The sequence below is a fragment of the Chelonus insularis genome, unplaced genomic scaffold (assembly GCF_013357705.1).
Source record: "Chelonus insularis isolate UGA/USDA-ARS -01 unplaced genomic scaffold, ASM1335770v1 contig_88_pilon, whole genome shotgun sequence".
Taxonomy (NCBI): Eukaryota; Metazoa; Arthropoda; class Insecta; order Hymenoptera; family Braconidae; genus Chelonus; species Chelonus insularis.
In genome coordinates this window covers 3,140,804-3,163,687 of record NW_023276776.1, presented here as the reverse complement: position 1 = coordinate 3,163,687, position 22,884 = coordinate 3,140,804, and the positions used below count along the sequence as shown (strand labels likewise).

Below are 22,884 nucleotides of genomic sequence, written 5' to 3'. Positions count from 1 at the left end.
ACATAGAAAGTGAATAAAATATTTACTTACCTTAAACATCTAAAATTTCTATTAATTTTCTTATTATTATTATTATTTACATAAAAAGAAATATTTTTCATAAGAATTGACTTTATGATGAATAATTACAAACCATCTATTTGTACTATAAGTAAGTAATTATAGATTTATTTAAATTATTACGAAAAGTTATTTTAAATAATAGAAAAAAAAAATCAATTTAGTAACAAGACAAGTAATCATTATGATAATAAAATATTAATAGGTTCGATTACATTATCACGAATTACTAATTTAATAATTTTCTTATTATTTTTAGAAACAAAGTTATAATTTTTTATACCAGTAAAGTCAACATTTAGAAATTCAAATAAAAAATTGTCTTATGAACTCGTTTACCTTTAAATTTGATTTTGTATTACTATACTTACTTCTAAATTTTATCTTTATGATTGCATCTTAGTTGTTTAAACCATGAAGAAATTAAAATAAATATTCATACTCTACTTTTATTTTTATTTAAAAAAATGCATAATCGAAATTATAAATTCATGATTTGACTTTTCAAAATCATCTTAAATGCAATACACAGAAGACTAACGGGGAGTTTACAAGTTATGATAACTTAAAATTAACTTTTATGGTGTCAAATTAAAATGTAAATACTTAAAAAAAAACAGATTTATCTATAAAAATATCGAGAAAATAAATAAAAAATAATATTTTATGTTAAAAAGTATATGGATGCTTTGAAAAAATGTAGAATCGATGTTTTATCAACAGTATTAATTTACAGGCATTTAAATAATCATAATTATTTACTTGAATATGTTTTTATGATTGTTTCTTCATTGAAATTTAATTATTTAATATAATGAAAAATATTGTTATTAATCATTGAGATGTTAATATTTATTGATGAAAAAGAAACAATCACTTACTTTGCATACGAATCCATTCGAAGGTTATTCCAAATATATATATAAACAAATCTTATGATGGGTATTCCATTATTTTGTATACGTGTATGTATGGGTGTCTGTGTCGGATAAATTTCTATTTATTAAATGATATAAAATCCAATTTTCTGAAATTCAATTACGAATAGAGACAAATGACACATATCGCAGTTAATTTAGTCTTCTTTATCGTGCCTGTAATTAATTTTAAAAATAATTTGATGATATATGCATAGAATATATTCATTTCTCTTTTCATGTTACTTACTTTACAACTGGTTGCTGTTGTACTTGTTGTTGATCGAGATGAAGTTCTACAATTGTTTCATTTCTGTTTTGCACCTTAAAAGTTACGGAGGCGGCTAAGTATTTATCTTTATTATTTACCGACCATCCAGAATACTAAGGGAGATAAATTGATTATAAATATTGTCAATAATAATCTAGTGAATAACTGTATTGACTAAAATAATTATTTCCTTACTGTAGATGTACTTTTATATAAAGTTTTGCCTTCTTCTTTAAATGGTAAATATTTTTGTAACAACGCTTTTCCATCTATCCTCCATAATGTTGGTTCAGTGCTACCACCGACATCGGTTTTTGCAACAACAAATGCACCTGACTAATAAAGATTATGAATTAATATTTAACTAATAACATTAGATTCAAATATACTTTCATGATAGTATCAATAAATACATACTGTGTAATCTTTTGGTGGAATGCCAGATGATTCATTAAAACTGTTGTCATCAGAATCTTCTTCTTCTTCTTCATCTTTTTTTACACGTCGTTTTTTTTTAGGTTTTTTTGTGGAATCAGAATCAGTTTCATCTTCTTCTTCATCTTCCTCCTCGTCTTCTTCGTCATCTTCTTCTTCGTCTTCCTCTTCAGAATGTTGTCTCTTTTTTTTATATTCCTTTCGTTGCTTCTTTTTTCCACCTCCCTGAATATTAATTATAAAATTTGTTACTCATTAATTATATTTTACATGAAATACTACCAGAGTAGTACATGATATCATCAGTAATACTTATTTTGTTAATCATCAATAATATTGTATAAACACTCAATAAATAATATTATTAGAATCAGTAAATCATAATGTTCTATTATTGGCGCTACTGTTCTACCGGCAACCCCATCTTGTTATTCGATATATACTTTCATTAAAAAAAACTATTTATTTGATATTTAATTTGTAAAAAAAAAACTTGACTCTTACTTTCAAGGTTATATGAATTTTTTCCCATACGTAAAGTAATAGAGTTTTAAACAAATATGAATGCTATAAATTTAGTTCTATGCACGTGAAAATACAAATTAATAAGACTGAGTACTATCATTCATAATTAGAATATTTTTAAAAAGACTAGCATGACAGAGATAACATTTAATCAATGTTTTTATACGAGTTTATGGCATCATATTAATAAAATAATAATAAATGATTGGTATTCTAATACATTTCTCACATTATTGTATTTAAATTAAATATAAATTTAAATACTACTGATACTTTAATCGATGATTACATCGTATATATACACTCATTAGCTTCTAAGAGTGTATATACACTTGTACATCAAGTATAAATACAATTATACATACAAAATCTATTAATTGACACACAAAACGAAGTTAATAATATCGAAATATCACAGTAAATCCATAAATTACCTCCGATCCTGCTTCGGGATTCCATTCTTCCTCCGATGCTAATTCATCAGGATCGTCTGCTGAATACTCATCCTCCTCATCTGACACCTCCTTATTTTTCTTCATATTACTTTTTCGTGAAATTTTGGCGGCTTGTTAATAAACAATGTAATTTTATACTAAACGCGTAAAAGCGTCTAAATCGGTGTATTAGCACGACGTGAACAAACTGCCGCAAACAATATGGCGATTGTACAGTGTGGTTTGCGATACATAACTTTTCGTTCTCTCTTTCTCTCGCCCTCTTTCTGAATGTATTACTGCACATAATAGATCGCGCACGATAAAGCGCATGCTTATTTTTATACCAATTATAATCAGAGGCGCGATATTTATTTTACGTTAAAATAATATAAATTTGCAAATAATTATTCATCATATTTTTTAAATCCTTCGATAAAAAATGTGTCTGAGCTCACTTTGTACTCTAACGACGAATTTCCCATTTTTTAAAATTCATAATTTTGTCATCTTTTGGTTTTTTTTTGTTTACAACTAATTGCTATTATCATAAATAATATATAATTATTTAATCACATAAAATTACTAATAACAATATTTTATTGATATTTATCGAATATAGTCATAGTAATGATAATTCAATAAATTAAAACCAGTTTTAATAATTTATAAGAAATTGAAATTTTTATAAATAATATATAATTGTTTAGAGTCATGGGAAGTCATTGACAACCATATTGTTTTGACCTCAGTTGTCAACAATGTTGAACATCCAATTAATAGAATACATTTCAAATGTCTTGTTAACTCAACTTCTTTTACAGTCTTGTTATTATAAAGAGAATGGCTGGGCCAAATTTGTTTAAACTCCTTCCAGATCTTCTTCATTGTATTATCTTTTGAATTACATTTTTTCGGAGTCGATATCTTTATTGGTTTTCGAGATATCGAAAACAAAAACAAACCTGACAGACGTACGAACAATTGTACGTACAGACATTCATTTTTAAACCTTTTACTATGCTTTCAAATGACTCAAAATGTGAAGGAATTTCAAAAATGGACCCCCATTTTTAAAACTTTTTGATGGAATGTTAAAAATTTGAATCTTTGTTTGAAACTGAAATTTCACTCTAACCTAATTAATTTTGCGAAATAATATCATCTGATGATTGCTGTCAATATTTAATCATAATTTAAAAAAAAAAAAAGAAAAATAAATCATTGAATCAATTAAAAATGTAATAAATATTTAATTGTTTAATATTAAATGAATATATTTAAGTTAATAATCGATATATATCTGTATATATGTAGGAATGCAACATCCATATAAAGTTATAGAAGCGCGTGCGTATTGAATGTGCAGAATCATAAATGCCATCTCAGTTATCTCAGCAGACTCTTAAATAATTAAAGATTTCAATGAAAAATTATATATAATTATATATTATTGTTATTCACATTAAAATTACTGAACAAGATGTTTGAATTATATGGAGTAAGCAAACATGGCATGGTCTATCATTCTCCACCAACAAGCCGGAAGGAACTTAATATTCTTGAAGTACTTCACTAACAATCCATTTTTATTAAATAAATTTAACACTATTTTACTGATAACAATTTTTATTTATAAAAGAATAATAAATTGTTGAATTTAATTTTTTATTTTTACAGACATGTCATCAAATATCATCCCCCGAATTAATTCAAAAAATGCCAAATGGAGATGTTATGCATCATGTGAGAAATCATTCAACAGTATCAACTTATTCTAGTAAATCCAAAGACTCATCTAAAAGTATAGGTAATAATTTAGTTTGATTATTTTAAAAGTTTTGATTCATCATGATTTAAAGTCTAATTTATGAAACATCATTGTGAATTTTCAGAACAAAGTACTGCAAAACGTTGGCTTGTTATCTGTGGAGTATTTTTATTAGGCTGTGCATTGATAACTGGAGTAGGATTGCCACTTGCTTTAGAGCTCCGTAGCTCACATCTATTAGAAGCAAGGCTTGAAGTTGTTCGAAGAATATTATCAGAAACTCCACTGGTAGATGGGCACAATGACTTTGCTTGGAATTTAAGAAAACATCATGGTTCTCGTTTGAGTGATTTGCCTTTCGATGTTGATTTATCTCTAAACTCCAGTTTTAACCAATACTGGCAAACAGACTTAGTACGACTTTATCGAGGAAATATGGGTGCACAATTTTGGTCAGTGTACGTACCCTGTGAATCTCAATTTTTAGATGCTGTACAATTAACTCTAGAGCAAATAGATGTTGTGAGAAGATTAACTGCCAAGTATCCCTCAAGAATGAGGCTAGTTACGTCTAGTGAAGAATTGGAGCAAGCACACAAAGATGGAGTACTGGCAAGCTTAGTAGGAATTGAAGGAGGACATAGTATAGGTGCTTCAATGGCTGTATTACGTAGCTTTCATTTGCTTGGAGCACGATATATGACACTCACTCACAAATGTAATACACCATGGTAAGAAATTGATTTATTAGTAGGGTTTATAAATCAATAGATGAATATCTAAAATTAACTTTTTTAATTAAAATATCTTCAATGTGCAAATTTAACACAACAAACTATTGATATTATTTGAGTTTGACTTTCATCTCATTTTAACAATTTACTTATCAACTTTTAAGGGGTTTTAATGGATCTATTTCCTAGTCTATTGACCCCATTATGAAATTATACTTAATATTTATAATGTAATTGAATTTCATAAAATATTATTATACTTCCTGATGATGGTATGTGTTTACTTTCAAGGGCTGATTCTTCATCTGTCGAAGATCCCAATAAAGATGCTCCACTGGATTATCATAGTGATGGTCTTTCAGTTTTTGGAAAGTCCGTTGTTAAAGAATTAAATAGATTAGGAATGTTGATAGATCTTTCTCATGTTTCTATTCGTACAATGAGAGATACATTAGCTATTTCAAAAGCTCCAGTAATATTTTCACATAGTGCAGCTCGAGCTATTTGTAATTCATCAAACAATGTGCCGGATGACATTTTAAGAAAACTGGTAAAAGGTTAATACATTTAATCAAGTATTTAATCTAATTAATGTCTTTTCAAAATTTTATTTATGTGTTCACAGTCATTTAATGGTGGTCTAGTTATGATCAGCTTTGATAGTTATGATCTAAGCTGCAAAGATACAGCATCTATGCATGATATTATAGGTAAGAAATATATATTTAATTTATTAAGTATTTTTCTAACCTTGAGTGAATAATTTATTAGATGTTTTTAAATTAATTTTTTGTTGTTGTAGCACATATCAATCATATTAGAAAAGTCGCTGGAGTTAATCATGTTGGACTTGGTGCTGGATATGATGGTATATTGAGGTCAGTTACTATTAGTCACAAATAAAATTAATTGTTTAATCAAATATAGGTTTAATTGTTGATGTTAATAATATCTTTAGTCCACCAACGGAACTTCCTGATGTCTCTGGATATCCTTTATTGTTAGCAGAACTTACGAGAGATCGTCAGTGGTCTGCGTTAGATATAAAAAGACTTGTTGGAGGAAATATCATCAGAATAATGAAAGAAGTAGAAAATTATGCTGCTGCATTAACCAATCAGACTCCAAACGAAGAATGGATTTCTCAGGAATTAATTGAGGACACTTCATATTGTCGTTATCATGATGAATAAGTCTATTATAATTTTTTCACAATTTAATTTAATAAGATGTGTAAAAAAAGAAAATCCATAAAAAAAATGATGAATTTATTGCTGCACTGAGAAAAGAATGAATTTTATCGATTAATTTTTTTTTTTTATTATTTTAAATAACAATCAGGACTGGATCTATGGAAATATCACCAAGTCAATTCCAAAAAAATAATTTATTATAATTATTTGAAATTTTGATTTTATTAATAGAAAAAAATATCACTTGTTCACAGTTAATTGTTATCTCAGTGTATTTATTCATCTATGAATGTGTTTTAATCTGGTTGGCGATTACTGAACGTACAAAGTTTGTTAAATTACTTATTTATCACAAATATTATTATTACTTAATTATTATTTTATATATTTACATGAGCCAATTAATCTTCAAGATAATATAAAAAAAATTTATATGATTATTGATATACAATTTTATTGAAATTACAAATTTAAACTTTTATAAAAAACATTTAATTAATTAACTTTAAAAAATCTAGGAATAGATAAATGTTTTTATATGATTAATGAACACTTAGAAATGTTAATAATCATTGTTTTTTCATTTAAAAAAAAAAAGAAAACTTTACTAAACATTTTAAAACACAAAACTAATTCATATTCTCATGTAGATTTTACATATCTTTGTGTCACTGAAAATGCAAAATTTCTTGTAATTAAAAAATAACATTAATACGCACAATTAATTGTTATTAAAATTTTAATAAAATGAAGCAATAAGTTTTTATGAATAATCAAAGAAAAAATTAACAATTTAAATTAAAAAAATAATCTGAATACAAAAAGATGTATCGATTGATGATGGATTGATTGTTGTAATAAATACTTTAATGAGTTTAGACTGCGCACAATACTCACTATAAAGTGTACTTGTGTGGTGTCAACAAGTAAAGTGCTAGAATAAGGGGATGCAAAGGTGGCGGCGGGAGTAATATGAAAGACTAAGTGGGGACTTAGAAGACACGGGCTTCACTCCTCCGCGTGTCCGAACTTTATTGCAGTTGACAACGGGTCCAACGAATTGTAATCATCTACACATTCTACGTATTAATAAACATATATAATATTATATACTGCCATCATTTTTATCATTAATTATTGTTTAAATTAAAAAATTTTTTGTCATTTTTATCTAATCTACTGTTAATATATTGACATGGATTAAGTTATTGTGGTTAAAGTACACAAAGAAGAAGCCAAAAGAAAAGGTGACACAAAATAATGATGGATTCTTTTTTCCACTATCAAATTACAAATATTTCTTCCTTTATTTCATTATTTTTATGTGTTTGTGGTGTTGAAAAATAATTCTTTTACACAGTTTAATACGTTTAAAATATAAGAAGTGAATAAATAAATTTAAAGTTATCTATAAAATGTAAGTCAATAGTTTCTCTTCTCTTAAACTGTTATATTACTTGATCTCAATTCATATGTATGAATTTTATTTTTTATTCTATATCTTCATGCTACTTCAAATGAAAGTATCTGATTAATTATCTGAAGTTTGAGTGAACTACTTACAGAATGAATTTTAGATATGATTATTGAACTTTTTTCATTTATTTTAAATCACTTTGATGAAATCTGAATGTCTCCAGCATCAAATTGATTAACCCCACATAGTGGATCATTGACTGTCAATGACTTTTATCAATTTTTATGCTTTAATTCAATTTCAATGATACACTTTGAGTAAATTGAATCAATTTTACACTAAAACTGTAACATTAAAATTAATGTTGATGCTAAAATAATGAAAAACTTATATTGGATGCCATTTAATGCTTTCGAGAGCAAACATCGATTCGCATGGTTAATCTGGAGGAGAAAATTTATGGTTTCAACTGCAATAGATAAACTATTGCCGATTAATTAGATACATCTATTAAACCATCTATTTTTTGATCTATTTTAAGTGTCAACAAAAAACATCAGATATTTCATGCTTTTGAAAAAAAATTTCGAAATCTCTACTAAAATGTATCACTTGTATTCCGTTCAACTTTTTTTCTCCGAGAAATTACATAAATAAATATAAATAGTAATTTATTTTAATCTTCTCTGATGATATGTTTGCCATGAATAAAGATAAAAATACATTTAATTGTTTTTCAATCACTTATAAAGAATAATTACAATAATGATTATCAATGTAATTATTAATAATTTATATACACTACAGACGATGACAATAATAAATTGCAAGGTACAGAAAAGATTATAAATAGATGATTCAGTGTAAAGGAATAGTTATATTAAATGCAATTGGCTGAAAGAGTCACGTTTTTACCATACTGATTTATCTTCAATGTAGATTTGTTTTTGTTTCAGACACGTTTTGTTGACTTATTGCCCAGCAGGAGATAAACAATACTAAGATGCGATACAAGGTAAACACAGATTATCTTCATTTCACTCACGTTTCACTCTGCTTTCCGCTCCTTTTAATTTCGCATACTTATCTAATGATTCTATCTAAAATAACTGGAATATGTGTGAATAATCGACTACCTAACTGTATCATTTTATAAATTATTCATAAGTATTCCTTATTAGTTGACAATTATTTCATGTACGCATATAAGTAAGTGTGATAATGTTTTGATGCAAGATTATTTCATTTACAAGCCTTGATTTGAATCTATTGTCAGAAGAGATTGAGAGAATGTACAGATTTATTAGACATCAATTGTATTTTTTTATTCATCTTTACTTGATGATTTAATTAATTAATTTTCTTGATGCATCAAAACATATTATAAATAAATTGAGGAAAAAAGCGAGAGAGCGAAAGAGAGAAGGCAAAAGAGGAAATAGAGACATTAATGAAGAGAACTCTATGTTTTATTGAAGTGGTGAGTACGCAACACCTCGTTCCCTAACACCTAGATCGTTGATCTAACAAGAATAGATGATAAATTGTAATAAGGTGATAATATGAATTACATCTCTTTTATTTATTTTTTTAGCTCTTAAGGAAGTTGAGAAATATTAATTTATGATTTATTTTTTTCCTCAGGTTCTTATGGAGATCACGTCATGTCTTGCTAAATCTGCATTTACCTATCAAGTCATGATACAGTTTTAATAAAACGTATTAATGATTATTATTAAATTTCTTTATAATGGGTAATATAAACATGATTTGACTAAGCTTGTCTTGAAAAACAGAGCTAAAAGATAGAAGCAGTAAATTATTTGTGTATTTCTGAAAAACAAAAGAAAATAATGTTCTACATTTTCCAAGACACAAAGATTAAATGTCTACAATGCTTCAGTATTATCTAATAAAATTTCTTAGAATTTTGATAAGTTGTTTTTGCTAAGGTTTATGGCTATACAGTGACCTCTTTCTCTCACTCTCATTGGTTTCGTGAATTTTTAATTATAAATATTTAATAAACTAAACACAAGAGAATTTAATTAAAAATTACCACTTGATAGCCAATTGCAAATTTAGCAAAATATTACTTGATCTCCATAAGAATCTGTGGAAAAAAATAAATCATAAACTAATAGTCCTCAAAAACTAGAGACACACTTGTTCTGATATTGTTATAAAACTTTTTATTATAAAAAATGAATTGACCATCAAAATTTCAAGAGATTCTTATCGTGAAAAAATAAAAGCCCCAAATCCCTTAAACTTGATGATATTTTTACTTTGCTTGGTAAGGCAAAGAATTTTATTATCTCACGAACATTCAAAGAAAGAGAATAAATAACAGACTTCAAACTTACTCATCACAATATAAAGATTTTTAAATTAATATATTATTCAGTAATGCTGCACTTCTTTATCCGATTAATATCTATTTTCGTTCTTGTATTGTAAATAAATGTACTCATTGGAAACAATAATAAATTAACATTAAACGTGAATAATTATTATATTGAGCTTTCGATGACACTTAAGTGTCTTCCGCATGGAGAAGATTGAATTATTCATTTTTTTTTATATGTCCATCACGTATATATAAATTACCTTGAAAAAATCTCTTCAATGAATATAAAAACAAATAGCTCTAGCGGAGATAAATTTTTAATATCTCACATAGTATTTTCCAATTTTTAAAAATTATTCATTTTCTATTCAGACTGTGGATGGTTATATCATATCAAAGAAAAAAAACTCAGATTATTTAACGTTGTAATAGATACCATATTCTTGTAATTTCTCGATAAACAGCTACTAAATAGATATGATTCCACCATTGAAAATAGACTCTTTCAAAGTATCTAATTGACATCATCCTTGTCTTGATCGTTATTACATTCCTTTTTTTGCTCTGCAGTTTTCTTTACAATTATAGTGAGATTATTGTTTAGGGACAGGATATTGAGGGCAGCGGTTAGTTATTGTGGCTGATGACATCGTGATAGTTCCAAGGCAAAGAGAAGCCTTTAATGATCATGTTGAATAATCTTCAACTAAAGTATATGGAAATATTTATCACTAAACATGCATCACTCGTATTCTTTTATAGAATTTTCTAGGAAATAAGATAAAATAGTTGACCAATTGGGTTGATAACATTGATTCACAAAAATTGCTTTGATTTTTTAGTAATCTGTTGAAAATTATTTAATATTTGTTTAGATAGAAAAATATAATCCTATTATCTGTTGTACTAACTTTATGATAAATTATCAAGTTATTATAATGCTTTTTTTATCTATATGTTTGATGAATCAACAGGTTAATGATCCTGAAAATAACGGAAAAAACTTTGAGGACATTAAACGACACTCAGATGTGGATTGGTAAGTGAAAATTTTAAATTAGATATTTATTTTTCTTGATGTAAACACACGAATATATCAACACTTATTCACGTAAAGTGATTAGAAAAGTAGAATTTAGAACAGCAATTTTTCTGTTTATCAACAGAAGATTTCTCCACTCAAACAAAAATTTTGCCGTGATTGACATATCAAAATTTTCGTTGCTCGATCCGTTTATCTTCTAAAATTAATTATAAGTGGAATTTAATGATAAGTAATTAATATTAATCAAATAACATTTACTTTTCTATAATGTCGGATAGGTGCAGTTGGAAGAGAGAGCAAAAGTCAAAAAATGAAACGAAATTGGTGGCTATTATTGGTCTCCTAGTTTTTATTGTCATTGCATTAGTAATTACATTAATTTTACGAATATCAATTTTAAATAAAAATGACTACGAAGACATGTGTCAAACTGAAAAATGCATCAACACAGGTATGAGAGTATGAAAGTAAAAAAAAATGGTTTAAAATGAATATTTTATTAACAATGATTTTTTGTTTTAGCTGCAAGACTTATGGAATCAATCAACACATCAGTCAATCCATGTAATGATTTTTATAAATATGCCTGTGATGGATGGATAAGTCAACATCCAATACCTCAGAGTCAAACTTCGTGGGATCAACTTAGTCATCTTCGTGAACGTTTATTTGAAAATTTGCGAATAATACTTGAAGAAGATGATCTAGAAAGTGATTTGAGGCCAATGAAATTAGCTAGAGCACTTTATAGAACTTGCATGGATACAGGTATTCTTTAAATCATCAAAGATACTTGATAGATGCATAATAAACCAATGAGAGTATTTTTGAATTCATTAATACGTAGAAGTAATTTCAAAATTGTTTGTTTTTTTAACAGCGACAATAGAAAACCTTGGACTGGAGCCAATATTTCAAATTTTAAAAATGGTTCAGCTACCAGAAAAACCAATTTTTAACGAGTCAATAGAATTCGACATAGCGACAATATCAGGTACCGTTCAAAGGCACTTGGGATTGAATATATTTATTAACTTTTACATCAGTGAAGACATCAGAAATACATCAAGAAATCGAATGATGATGGAACAAGTTTCACCAGGATTTAGTGAACGATATCTATTAGATTCTGGTCGATTCAGTTCTGAAATAAATGAATACAAACGTTACATAAAAGCTATGGTAGAATTAGCAGGGATTAATGATAATAGTACTGAGTTTGCAAATGAACTCGTAGATTTTAGTACAAGTATTGCTAAAATCATGGCCACACCTGAAGAAAGACGAAGCTCAACTCATCTACTTCATGATGTAACGGTTGATGAGCTTCAACAATTGACGGATCTTCATGCAGTAAAAGTATACAATTAATTTATAAATTATTCAATAAGATAAATGTCCTAATTAGCAGTTGAGTTAAGATCAAGTATACTATTTCATTTAATTACGCATAAATAACAATTGTTTAAGATATTTATCAGTAACATATGATGTCATTGCATTATAAATACAAAATGCAGATTTTTAAAATAATTTCTGAATAACTTTGATGAGAATCAAATTCCTTGGTAAAATTATTTTCAATTAATATATACCAGGATGTTATTTATTATTAAAATTATATTTTTTTTATTTCTAGTGGAATTGGACTAGTTACATTCAATCGGTTTTCAAAGGAACAAATGTAACTATTGACTCATCTAAAGATCGAGTAATTGTAATGGATTTGTTATACTTGCAAAATCTTCCACAGCTGTTGGCATCAACACATCCTACAACTGTTGGTAAGATATTCACTTTATAAGCATTTGAATTATCCACGATATCATTATATTCTTTTCATTTCAATGAAAGTTAACAGTGAAAAAAAATAAAACAGAATTAAATGATATAGAAATAAAATAGTCATTGTCTTAGTATATTGTATCTAAGAGAAAATGATGATAAATAAAGTCAATCTAATCAAATGAGGCCAAACGGGTCGCTTATACCATTTAAAATTTTTTTCACTTTGCATTGATTATGTTTTTTTTATCATTATTATCATTTAAGCTTAATATAGTAATATTATTATTCTGATTTATTAGCTCGTTTTGTTTGGTGGAATATTTATGCAACAATAGCACCATTAACATTGCAAAAGTTTCGTGATCTTGGTTTCCAATTTGCACAAAAAGTGTTTGGATTGAAAGAAAAAACTCCAAGATGGAAAACATGTACAGGAAATGTTAATTCTATGTTTGGAATGGCATTAACTCATCTCTATGTTCAGAAGCATTTTAATGAACAAGCGAAAGAAAAGGTAAATTTTCATCATGTACGCTAGTTTTTTTTCTTTTCTTTGACAAAACATATTTTTGTTACAAAAGCAAAACTTAACAAATCATTTACTCGATTTAATCATTGATTATTCATCAATTAGATTCTATAAAATATTTATTTATGAACTGAACAAGAAATGAATTACTTTTGTTTAGGCTTTAGAAATGTTATTAGACATTCGAGCAGCGTTTGATGAAATGGTGAGTGAATTAGAATGGATGGACACGGATACAAGAGCTAAGGCCCATAAAAAATTAAATGCCATGAAACCATTTGTAGGATTTCCTGAATGGATTATGGATGCCAAAAAATTAAATGATTATTATAAAGAGGTAACCAGTATGAGAAATTAAAATTAAATCATTAACATGTATATATTTAATAATTATTATTTGTTAAAGGCTGATGTAGTGGAAGGAAAGTTATTTAAAACTTTTTTGAGCCTCACAAATGTCGGAATTAATAAAACTTTAAATAGTTTGAGAGAAAAACCTGATAAAAATAGATGGATATCTGCTGGAACCACTGTTAATGCCTTTTATAGTGCAATTTTAAATTCTGTTAGTAAGTAGATTTTGAAAAATTTAACAAAAATTTTTTTTTTTTTGAAATAATAAATTACGATATTTTTTTTAGCATTTCCTGCTGGAATTCTTCATCCTCCATTCTACGAAAATGGATTAGAGTAAGAAATATATATACATTTTTTTTAAATATTTAATATTGAATATTTCATGCTTTAATAATTCAAAATAACTTTATACATATATTAGATCACTAAATTACGGTGCAATGGGTGCGATAATGGGTCATGAGCTCACGCATGGATTTGATGATCAAGGTATTCTAATTATTATCATATTATACGCTCTATTGCTCATCTCCCTTGGGTCGTAGAATGACTGTACTATTACCTTGTAGTACTTCTGAGATTTCAAGGAATACATAAATATAGGTTTCATTGAAAGAAGCTTTGCAATTTAAATTTTAGGACTTAAGGTTGAGACTATAATAACTTTATATAATGGTGTATATGTAATGTCGTTATTAGGTCGCAGATATGATGAAGATGGGAATCTACGCCAATGGTGGAGTGATGAAACACTGCAGCATTATCATAAAAAAGTTGAATGTATTATTAAGCAGTACAGTAATTATCATTTGCCAGAACTAAATAATAATTTTACAGTAAGTATTGTCTATTTATTTATTAATTTGCGTTATTAACCTTCAGTGATAATATTAAAAAAAGTGTTAAATATTTTTATCTTAATAAGATAATTTTTTTTTTAGGTAAATGGAATAAATACACAGAGTGAGAATATTGCAGATAATGGTGGACTAAGAGAAGCTTATCGCGCTTATCAAATATCAAAAGCACGTAATCCAAATTCTCAATCTCTACCAGGACTTTATAACTACACTCAGGATCAACTTTTTTTCCTTGGATTCGCTCAAGTTTGGTGTGGAAATTATACTTATGGTGCTTTAAAATCGAAATTAGTTGAAGGCGCACATGCACCTAATCATTTTCGAGTTATTGGTACCTTGTCAAATAATATTGAATTTGCTAAAGCTTGGAATTGTCCTGTAGGAAGTCCTATGAATCCCCCTAATAAGTGTATATTGTGGTGATTATGACGATGATTGTATTTAATTATAGATAAAAATATTGAATATAGAGTTATGACAATGCAAATATATGTTTGTAAATATATACAATAATGAATGTAGATAGATAAAAAAATTATGAATTTATTGTGTATAAATGACGTAAATAAAATGTGAATTTTATATAAATTTATATATATATATATATATGTATATCCAATTAAATTACATCTGTGATTGGTCTACTTGTGCTATCGTCATACATGTAATTCTAGCATCACAAGTTGCGCTTGTTAAGAATTTTAATTTACATTTAACATATTTCCACAATTTTATTTCACCAGAACTTGAAGCCGAGATAACATATTTATTATGATGTGAAATACATTTTACTCTAGCATCATGGCCAGTTACTTCAAAAATGGTAGATTTTTTAGTAATGTTATAAACGGTTATCATGCCATCTTCATGACCCACAACTATCAAATCATCACTCATAAAATCTATACAAACAATTTTCGAGCGAAATTGAGTTTGAAGGCAAATACCAGCGGTTTTTACAGTATAAACGTCAACCTGGGAATTTGTTGCCAATAAATATTTTTGTCCATCTGGACTCCAACAAAGAACAGAAATATTTTTTGCATTATATTTTAAAGTTGGTACTAAGTTCTTTGCATACGCTTGTCTTCCTTTTATTAAATTCCAAGTTCGAAGAACTCCGTCAGTTCCAACGGATAATACTAATTTACCTGTAGGATGAATGGCAAGAGTATTTACTTGACAACTTTTATGAGCTGATGGCCAATGTTTCTCTAGTTGCCAATTTCCGCATCTCACAACAGCAATAGAACCATCAGTACTACATGAAAGCATGTGAGTTGCGTCCGGTGTAAAGGCAACACAATTTACTGTGCCTGAAATGATTTATAAATAATAGTTATTAATATGTTTATTCTAAATAAATGGTTAATAAATATTTTTAGTAATAATTCTTGTTTATTATACCATTATGATGCATAAGTTTGCCTGATTCTCTTCGATTGTTCATGTCATAAAGATAAATAGAGTCATCTGCACCTCCTGAAGCAACATAATGCTTCTTACATGCTAATGCCCTAATACTAGCTGTATGACTTTTTGTTGCAAAACTACGCTCTAAGCTATATTTCTGCAAAAAAATGATTTATGTTAGTAGAGTAAATAAACTATTAGTCGTAAATTACAATGTTATAGAAGCTTACTTTTTCAACTTTGTGAACTTTATATCCCAGCAAATACTGCTCATAAGTTCCAACAATTATTTCGAAATTACTCGACATGTTGAAATCGAATTTTATTTTGACAATAGGTTATTTGAAAAATTTTAACAAAAAATATTATCACTCACAAACATTTATACAAATACTTATTCACACGTATTCAATAACAATAAATAATTCAATGTTTAACCCGAAATGAGGTTATAAACTATCACCTAGCGTGTTTATTCACTCTACAATTGTAATAAACACATGCAAAAAGGTATAGTTCAACTGTGTCTACAAAAGTGCCATCGGCTGAACTAAATTATCCCTACCCTTGTATTTTTTTCTTCTGGCTAACCATTCACGATAGAGGTTTAGGAGAAATTTGTTATTTGATTGGTTTATTGGAACCAAAATTTGAGCTGCAGTATACGAATTATTGATATTTGGTTCAAATAAAACATTATTAATCGATATTTTTCTATTTGAAAGGTTATCTAGAACTTTTATAATTCATGATGTACATAATTTCGTACATATAAATTTTTGTATGAAAAACTATTCCAAACAGGTGTTATTTAAACGTAAGAAATTAGGATTAACGGACAATACATTTAACCAGAAAATCATTAAATAAAATTATTTAATTTATTTCTTACAATACAGGTACATTAAATCATTTATTTATCACTCGACAATTAATATAATTTATAAAGATAGTTTGATTCAATGAAATATATTATTATTAGTAATATTTTTTTTCGATTGATTAATTATTGTTAATCTACATTATTACAGTCAAATGGATAGTGAAATAATAGATTTATCAACAAACATCGATAGTTCAGATGATGATGATGACGATGATGATGATATTTATGTTAATGCAGCAGCCAAATTAGAAAGTAATAATTTTTTATATTTATTTCAATTTATTATTCATTGTATTATTTAACTATTCTTTTACGTAGGTTTAAGAGCTCAAAGTTTTGTGATCGAAGATGATGAACCTTCTTCAATACCTTCTCCAAAAAAAAGTGATATAGATGTGACTGATCAACCTCCACTTGTAATTGTTAATAAATTGGAAACTGCACCAAAAACCAAAGCTCGAAAAAATAGAAACATTAATAGTCATATTTTAAATCCAATTCCATCAGAAGTGATTGCATTAGACGATGATGATGATGATAATAATGGTGGTTTTAATGGTCCGAGAACACGATCCAAGACACGCGGAAGAGTTAAAAAAAAGACTTGTGAGATAATACCTGTTGTGGTAATAATAAGATATATTTATTCATTATTGTAATTTAAAATATGAGATAAAATTTAAAATAATTATTAATCTATGCTCAAGAAAACACCAAAATCTACACTAGACTTAACATTGGAATCGGTTGATACTTCAACACAATCAATTGAATTGAGTGATGAAGAAGAACCAATAGATCTGACTGTTGACGTCAAGATACGATGGATTTCTCGAGATATTAAAAGATTCCAGCTTAAAAAGGTAAATTTGATTATTCATTTATAGCAATTTGATTGTTCTAAATTATTTATAGAAGGTTTTATTGGTATTATAGGATGAAAATTTTACTAAGATATTTAAACATTTTGCATCATTGGCAAATGTTGATGAAAATCGAATTATTATTACGAAAAATGAGATTCCAATTAGTCCACTTGATACTCCATCATCACTTGAATTATCAATAATTGATATTCTTGGTAAACAATCACATTCTCATTGAATTGTTATTTCCAAAAAGATGGGTTTACAGATGATGATAAAGAATTTCTTTTGTTTTAGAAGGAGGATTTGTTAATAAATGTGTACAAGTTGAACCAGTTGAAGATAATACTCCAAAAATTAAAATAAAAGTCCAAAGTTCATTGAAAAAGTTTTGGAACTTTGACTTCAACAAAGATGAAAAGTTTCAAAAAATATTTGATCTTTGTGCTAAAGAAAATAATGTGCCGGTAACAAAACTAAAGTGTTTTTTTGATGGGGAATTAATAATGCCAACAGGCACTCCTGATGATTTAGATATCGAAGATGAGGCTTGTTTCGATTTAAAAATCATTTCTTAAACTTTTTCTATTTCTTAGAACTTGCCATTCACACTAAAGTATTACATATTATAAAAGTTAAATTTTTCTACAAATATGATTAAATGTACTCCAAATTTATTGAAACTATTTATTTATGTATTATAAGGTACCATAATGTTTATTAGAAAATTGTTTTTATTTTTAAGAATATCGAATTGCTCATTCATCATTGCCATAAGTCAATTTAATTGCAGAACAAAATATGTTTGCAAATGTACAGTAACTTATTCTGATTAATGAAGAATTTCTAGTTATATTGTTAAGTGGAAAATAATGTTATGAAAAAAATTAAATTTTTTTAAGAATTTGATTTATAAGGGAGTTAATTTATTGTTGTATAATAATTATACTCCTTAAAACAATCCTTAATAATTCATAATTTCCCGGGATATTTTTTTTTACGCATGATTGATACTGGAAAGAAATACGAGTTTGCTCGAATAATTCCGATGATGATATTTTTGTCAGTTGTTACATGTAGAATATTTTCTATACATATATTCTGTTCAATTTTGTTTATCTCTACATTTTGAATAGACATATGTACAGTTTTAACATTGAGAAAACCACGAGTGAATTTCAAAAATGGTAATTCTTGTTACTTTTAATAAAAGACACCTTTTTATTTGACTTTATTTTCAATTCTTATCAATAATTCAACTATTTAAATACATTATTTAACTTGCTATATATTTAAGTTTAATATAAATTCTAATCTATAATTAATTTGAGGTTAAGTAATATGAAAAATTGCCTCATGGGTGGCATTTAAATTATTTGTTTATAAAAAAAATTTTTTGTAACATTAATATTAATCGATAATATTTTTTCATCATTTTTATCAACTATTTTTTATGTTTTTAAATATGTCATTACGTGTAATAAACACAAATGATTCTTTAATATTTATTCTTTTACAGTTCAAAAATATTACAGTGTGTAGAACAAATTTAGCAGGATTTGCAAAAGCAACTCAAAGAAAAAAAAGAATTTATTGTGGATTTAATGGACAATATTTAACACAAATTCCTGAATATCCTGTACCTTTAGCAAGTAAAGATATCAATTTTTATACGAGATGTTATTCAAATCAAGCAAGGAAACCAAATTTTTTTTCACAATTCATCGACAACATCAAACAAGAAATGCAAAAGAACAAAGAAATGAAAGAGTCATTAAAAAAATTCCGAGAAGAAGCTGAAAAATTGGAGCAATCTGATGCATTAAAATCAGCTAGGCAAAAATTCCAGTCAGTAGAGTCAGAGGCTACAAAATCTAGTGAAGTATTAAAAGAAAAGCTTGATGTAATTAAAGGAAAGGTTCAAGAAGTTATAGATGAAGCTAGTAAAACAGAATTGGGTAAAAAAGCTGGACAATTAGGTGAAGAAATTACTAGAACAGCAAAAGGTGCAGCTGAAACGATTTCAGAAAAAAGCCAAGCAATTGGAAAAAGTAGTGCTTTTCAAACGATATCACAAACAGCTCAAGTTGTACGAAAAGAGTTAGACAATCATGGTATTCAAGGACAAGTATATGTAGCTCCAAAAAAATTAAGAAAACGTAAAGAAGTATTAGATAGAGAAGATAAACCAGTTGAAGCAAATACTGAAGCAACGGGTGTTGAGTTACATAAAGATTCCAAGTTCTATCAATCTTGGCAGAATTTTAAGGTATTTTATTTAACAATTATTATTACACAAATAATTGTTTGTATCATTTCATCAAGTTTATGCTGTTATAAAATATCCTTTTTTTTAGGAAAATAATGCGTATGTGAATAAAGTATTAGATTGGAAGATGAAATATGATGAATCAGACAATCCAGTAATAAGGGCATCGAGATTACTTACAGACAAAGTAACAGATATAATGGGTGGTTTATTCCAAAAAAACGAATTATCTGAAACATTAACTGAAATATGTAAATTGGATCCAAGCTTTGACAAGAATAAATTTTTAAGAGATTGTGAAACAGATATTATACCGAATATATTGGAGGCAATGATACGAGGTGATCTAGAGATATTGAAAGATTGGTGTCATGAAGCTCCATATAATATTATTGCTCAACCTTTTACTCAAGCTCACAAACTTGGTTATAGAATGGACAATAAAATTCTAGGTAATTTGGATTCATGTTAATTTAATTTACATTATATTTTTAATTTTAAGCTTCTTTTCTCTCTTAGATATCGACAATGTCGACTTAGTGATGGGAAAAATGATGGAACAAGGACCCGTACTTGTAATAAGTTTTCAATCTCAACAAATAATGTGTTTAAGAGACTCAAAAAATAAAGTAGTGGAAGGTGATCCAGAAAAAGTGATGCGAGTGAATTATATATGGGTTTTATGTCGTGACCCTAGTGAATTAAATCCAAAATCTGCCTGGCGATTACTTGAACTTAGTGCTAACAGCAGTGAACAGTTTGTTTAATGCATTTATCCAATGCATTGACCTATAAAAAATATATATATTTATAATAATTAAATTATAATTAAAATTTGAATGAATATACAGAATTTAGAATATGTATATAAATTATTTAACGTAATATGTTTTTGCTGGCATTTAATAAAAAATATTACGGTATAACTTATTCTAATTCTCAATTAAAAAAATAAATAAATAATCGTTTCATCTTCATGTGCTGAGTTAAAAATGCCGAATATTGAATCATCAATCGTACTAATAAAAATCAAGCATGATCACTTGAAGGTTATGTTCTGACATCTCTACTGGTTTGTACTTTCATGTGGAGAAGAGAAACACGAGGTGAGTTTCATAACTTACGAATGTGCCCGAAGTTGCTTTTTAAGCGAGTTCATTCATATACATAAATATATCAAAAACCGTTACTATATAACAGTATAGCGTTCAACAGTTCAGTTTGTGGTACCAAGAACCAGAAAATACGTTAAAATTTAAAATAACAATAAGAATTTATTATTCAAGTAACAAGCTGTAAAAATTCTGTTAAAACAAAGTAATAATGGGTGATCAAGATAATAATAGTTCAATAATGCCAGCACAGGCACTTATTTTTAAAACAGCCATTTCAAATGTTATAAAAAATATTGTTGAATCAGTGAGGTAATGTTTATACTTTTTATTTATGGAGATTCAATATTTTAGAATAACATTAAAAAAGAGTTGGATAAAAGATATAGAATAATTGAAAATGAAAGAAAATTTTTTCGATTAGTATGTACCAGAAGCATATGATGTCATTAGGCTTGGTAATTATCAGATAGGGCCCACATACATTGTATCAACTTTCATTATATTCGAGGAATTGATCAGCATAGTTTTACACAATATTCCTGTAATACTAGTCTTGGAATAATATTATACAAAGAACTACGTTTAAAACGTGCTCGATTAGGTCCGGACAAATGCAATTCTGTAGTATTAAATCACATTGCACCCGTCCCGGCCTGACCGTGTACATATATTCAACGAACAGTGGTTTTTTTAAATGAAAAATAGCAAACAAAAAATTATTTTGCATTTTTAACTGATTACCTTGTATGAAATAATAAATCTTTTTTATTCTTTCAAGTGATGAGGAATTCAAGGAGTACTTTAGTTTTTTAAATATGAAATCAACGACTTCAAAAAGATTGTATGACGCTTTAGTGAACGATTTACACAAAGAAATGAATTTAGATTTAGATTCAATAGTAACAGAAGATAATTTAGTTGATGGTATCACCGAAATTACGAGGCTGACAGAAATATGCACACAAAAACCAAACACACCGGCATGGTAAATATTTTGAAGATATATTATTTTTATAAATTAATATAATATTTTTTTCTTGACTAATTAGTGAGTTTTATTCTTAGGAGACCTCCTGGTGAAGTAAAGAAACATCTCAGGACTTTTGACATGATTCAAATGCAGAACGAGTATGAGAAATTACGAAAAATAGCTGAGGAAGTTAAAACTGAAAAGGATTCCCTGTTGAAAGAAGTAACCCAGAGAAGAGAGATGACTAGAAAAGTAGAAAAAAATATAGATGAAAGCATTCAATCTGGATTGTCTACAATAGCTCAGATGAAAAGAAGTGCTGATTTATTAAGAGAATGTCACAGTCTTGTTGATAATTTATAATTACTCAATTACCTTAAATGAATACATATACATATATTTTTTCTACTCTAACTCAATGTACATATTTTTATATTTGTATATGCCTAGTAGAATATTTTACTTTTTTATGTATATTTAGATAATTATGACAAAGATTTATGCATAATTTTTTACAGAATGTAACAGAATAGTTTATAAATGTCTTCTTTATTTAAATTTAATTTTTTTTTGCGCCACAATGTGTTGATTTTTATTGGTTCATCATCGTCCAATAGGAGTTCATTTATGTATAAGTTTTCAAAATTCCCGGCAGATGTCCTCAGTGTATCAAACAACA

The 22,884-nt window shown here is 27.2% G+C and overlaps 7 protein-coding genes across 9 annotated transcripts; 5 read left to right on the top strand and 2 right to left on the bottom strand.

The window, feature by feature from the left end:
• Window positions 1–890: 890 nt before the first annotated feature.
• Window positions 891–2,911, bottom strand: LOC118072162 (transcription elongation factor SPT5-like). The gene is made up of 5 exons (XM_035091820.1): window positions 2,643–2,911; window positions 1,666–1,908; window positions 1,444–1,584; window positions 1,228–1,361; window positions 891–1,154 (listed from the first exon to the last, which is right to left on the bottom strand). The coding sequence occupies exons 1-5, from the start codon at window positions 2,745–2,747 to the stop codon at window positions 1,136–1,138; spliced, it is 642 nt and encodes a 213-aa protein (XP_034947711.1). The 5' UTR covers window positions 2,748–2,911; the 3' UTR covers window positions 891–1,135.
• A 529-nt stretch (window positions 2,912–3,440) lies between these two features.
• On the top strand, window positions 3,441–6,732 carry LOC118071723 (dipeptidase 1-like). 2 transcript variants are annotated; one of them, XM_035091061.1, is made up of 8 exons: window positions 3,763–3,883; window positions 3,960–4,209; window positions 4,323–4,452; window positions 4,538–5,144; window positions 5,439–5,697; window positions 5,773–5,857; window positions 5,950–6,025; window positions 6,106–6,732. In XM_035091061.1, the coding sequence occupies exons 2-8, from the start codon at window positions 4,126–4,128 to the stop codon at window positions 6,338–6,340; spliced, it is 1,476 nt and encodes a 491-aa protein (XP_034946952.1). In that variant the 5' UTR covers window positions 3,763–3,883; window positions 3,960–4,125; the 3' UTR covers window positions 6,341–6,732. The 2 variants fall into 2 exon arrangements, with proteins under 2 accessions (XP_034946953.1, XP_034946952.1); XM_035091062.1 differs by lacking the exons at window positions 3,763–3,883; window positions 3,960–4,209 and adding an exon at window positions 3,441–3,628.
• Window positions 6,733–7,155: 423 nt separating this feature from the next.
• Window positions 7,156–15,173, top strand: LOC118071765 (neprilysin-4-like). Of its 2 annotated transcripts, none has more exons than XM_035091153.1 (14): window positions 7,156–7,587; window positions 8,714–8,772; window positions 11,082–11,146; window positions 11,431–11,603; window positions 11,675–11,920; window positions 12,033–12,511; window positions 12,792–12,936; window positions 13,240–13,454; window positions 13,630–13,806; window positions 13,876–14,038; window positions 14,111–14,159; window positions 14,248–14,315; window positions 14,526–14,662; window positions 14,768–15,173. In XM_035091153.1, exons 2-14 carry the CDS (start codon window positions 8,761–8,763, stop codon window positions 15,107–15,109), a joined length of 2,271 nt encoding a protein of 756 aa, XP_034947044.1. In that variant the 5' UTR covers window positions 7,156–7,587; window positions 8,714–8,760; the 3' UTR covers window positions 15,110–15,173. The 2 variants fall into 2 exon arrangements, with proteins under 2 accessions (XP_034947044.1, XP_034947043.1); XM_035091152.1 differs by having other exon boundaries at window positions 7,156–7,757.
• A 36-nt stretch (window positions 15,174–15,209) lies between these two features.
• Window positions 15,210–16,609, bottom strand: LOC118071766 (p21-activated protein kinase-interacting protein 1-like). Its single transcript, XM_035091154.1, has 3 exons — window positions 16,330–16,609; window positions 16,094–16,256; window positions 15,210–16,002 (listed from the first exon to the last, which is right to left on the bottom strand). Exons 1-3 carry the CDS (start codon window positions 16,405–16,407, stop codon window positions 15,311–15,313), a joined length of 933 nt encoding a protein of 310 aa, XP_034947045.1. The 5' UTR covers window positions 16,408–16,609; the 3' UTR covers window positions 15,210–15,310.
• Window positions 16,610–16,851: 242 nt separating this feature from the next.
• On the top strand, window positions 16,852–18,651 carry Rad60 (DNA repair protein Rad60). The gene is made up of 6 exons (XM_035091088.1): window positions 16,852–16,998; window positions 17,131–17,237; window positions 17,304–17,611; window positions 17,693–17,848; window positions 17,922–18,066; window positions 18,149–18,651. Exons 2-6 carry the CDS (start codon window positions 17,135–17,137, stop codon window positions 18,427–18,429), a joined length of 993 nt encoding a protein of 330 aa, XP_034946979.1. The 5' UTR covers window positions 16,852–16,998; window positions 17,131–17,134; the 3' UTR covers window positions 18,430–18,651.
• Window positions 18,652–18,949: 298 nt separating this feature from the next.
• On the top strand, window positions 18,950–21,015 carry LOC118071991 (mitochondrial import inner membrane translocase subunit TIM44). Its single transcript, XM_035091524.1, has 4 exons — window positions 18,950–19,038; window positions 19,371–20,120; window positions 20,209–20,572; window positions 20,640–21,015. The coding sequence occupies exons 1-4, from the start codon at window positions 19,036–19,038 to the stop codon at window positions 20,885–20,887; spliced, it is 1,365 nt and encodes a 454-aa protein (XP_034947415.1). The 5' UTR covers window positions 18,950–19,035; the 3' UTR covers window positions 20,888–21,015.
• Window positions 21,016–21,320: 305 nt separating this feature from the next.
• Window positions 21,321–22,658, top strand: LOC118072193 (uncharacterized). Its single transcript, XM_035091884.1, has 3 exons — window positions 21,321–21,544; window positions 22,014–22,220; window positions 22,301–22,658. The coding sequence occupies exons 1-3, from the start codon at window positions 21,444–21,446 to the stop codon at window positions 22,566–22,568; spliced, it is 576 nt and encodes a 191-aa protein (XP_034947775.1). The 5' UTR covers window positions 21,321–21,443; the 3' UTR covers window positions 22,569–22,658.
• The last annotated feature ends 226 nt before the right edge of the window (window positions 22,659–22,884 follow it).

Coding starts and splice junctions, on each gene's coding strand:
- LOC118072162 (XM_035091820.1), bottom strand. CDS start 2,747: ATGAAGAAAAATAAGGAGGTGTCAGATGAGGAGGATGAGTATTCAGCA. Junction 1,909..2,642: donor ATCCCGAAGCAGGATCGGAG/GTAATTTATGGA, acceptor ATTAATATTCAG/GGAGGTGGAAAAAAGAAGCA. Junction 1,362..1,443: donor TATATAAAAGTACATCTACA/GTAAGGAAATAA, acceptor TATCTCCCTTAG/TATTCTGGATGGTCGGTAAA.
- LOC118071723 (XM_035091061.1), top strand. CDS start 4,126: ATGTTTGAATTATATGGAGTAAGCAAACATGGCATGGTCTATCATTCT. Junction 4,210..4,322: donor AGGAACTTAATATTCTTGAA/GTACTTCACTAA, acceptor TTATTTTTACAG/ACATGTCATCAAATATCATC. Junction 6,026..6,105: donor GGATATGATGGTATATTGAG/GTCAGTTACTAT, acceptor TAATATCTTTAG/TCCACCAACGGAACTTCCTG.
- LOC118071765 (XM_035091153.1), top strand. Junction 11,604..11,674: donor TGAAAAATGCATCAACACAG/GTATGAGAGTAT, acceptor TTTTTGTTTTAG/CTGCAAGACTTATGGAATCA. Junction 11,921..12,032: donor TAGAACTTGCATGGATACAG/GTATTCTTTAAA, acceptor TTTTTTTAACAG/CGACAATAGAAAACCTTGGA.
- LOC118071766 (XM_035091154.1), bottom strand. CDS start 16,407: ATGTCGAGTAATTTCGAAATAATTGTTGGAACTTATGAGCAGTATTTG. Junction 16,257..16,329: donor AAGTTCACAAAGTTGAAAAA/GTAAGCTTCTAT, acceptor ATTTTTTTGCAG/AAATATAGCTTAGAGCGTAG. Junction 16,003..16,093: donor CAAACTTATGCATCATAATG/GTATAATAAACA, acceptor AAATCATTTCAG/GCACAGTAAATTGTGTTGCC.
- Rad60 (XM_035091088.1), top strand. CDS start 17,135: ATGGATAGTGAAATAATAGATTTATCAACAAACATCGATAGTTCAGAT. Junction 17,612..17,692: donor GTGAGATAATACCTGTTGTG/GTAATAATAAGA, acceptor TCTATGCTCAAG/AAAACACCAAAATCTACACT. Junction 18,067..18,148: donor ATCAATAATTGATATTCTTG/GTAAACAATCAC, acceptor CTTTTGTTTTAG/AAGGAGGATTTGTTAATAAA.
- LOC118071991 (XM_035091524.1), top strand. Junction 20,121..20,208: donor AATCTTGGCAGAATTTTAAG/GTATTTTATTTA, acceptor CCTTTTTTTTAG/GAAAATAATGCGTATGTGAA. Junction 20,573..20,639: donor AATGGACAATAAAATTCTAG/GTAATTTGGATT, acceptor TTTCTCTCTTAG/ATATCGACAATGTCGACTTA.
- LOC118072193 (XM_035091884.1), top strand. CDS start 21,444: ATGGGTGATCAAGATAATAATAGTTCAATAATGCCAGCACAGGCACTT. Junction 21,545..22,013: donor AATATTGTTGAATCAGTGAG/GTAATGTTTATA, acceptor TATTCTTTCAAG/TGATGAGGAATTCAAGGAGT. Junction 22,221..22,300: donor AAACCAAACACACCGGCATG/GTAAATATTTTG, acceptor TTTTATTCTTAG/GAGACCTCCTGGTGAAGTAA.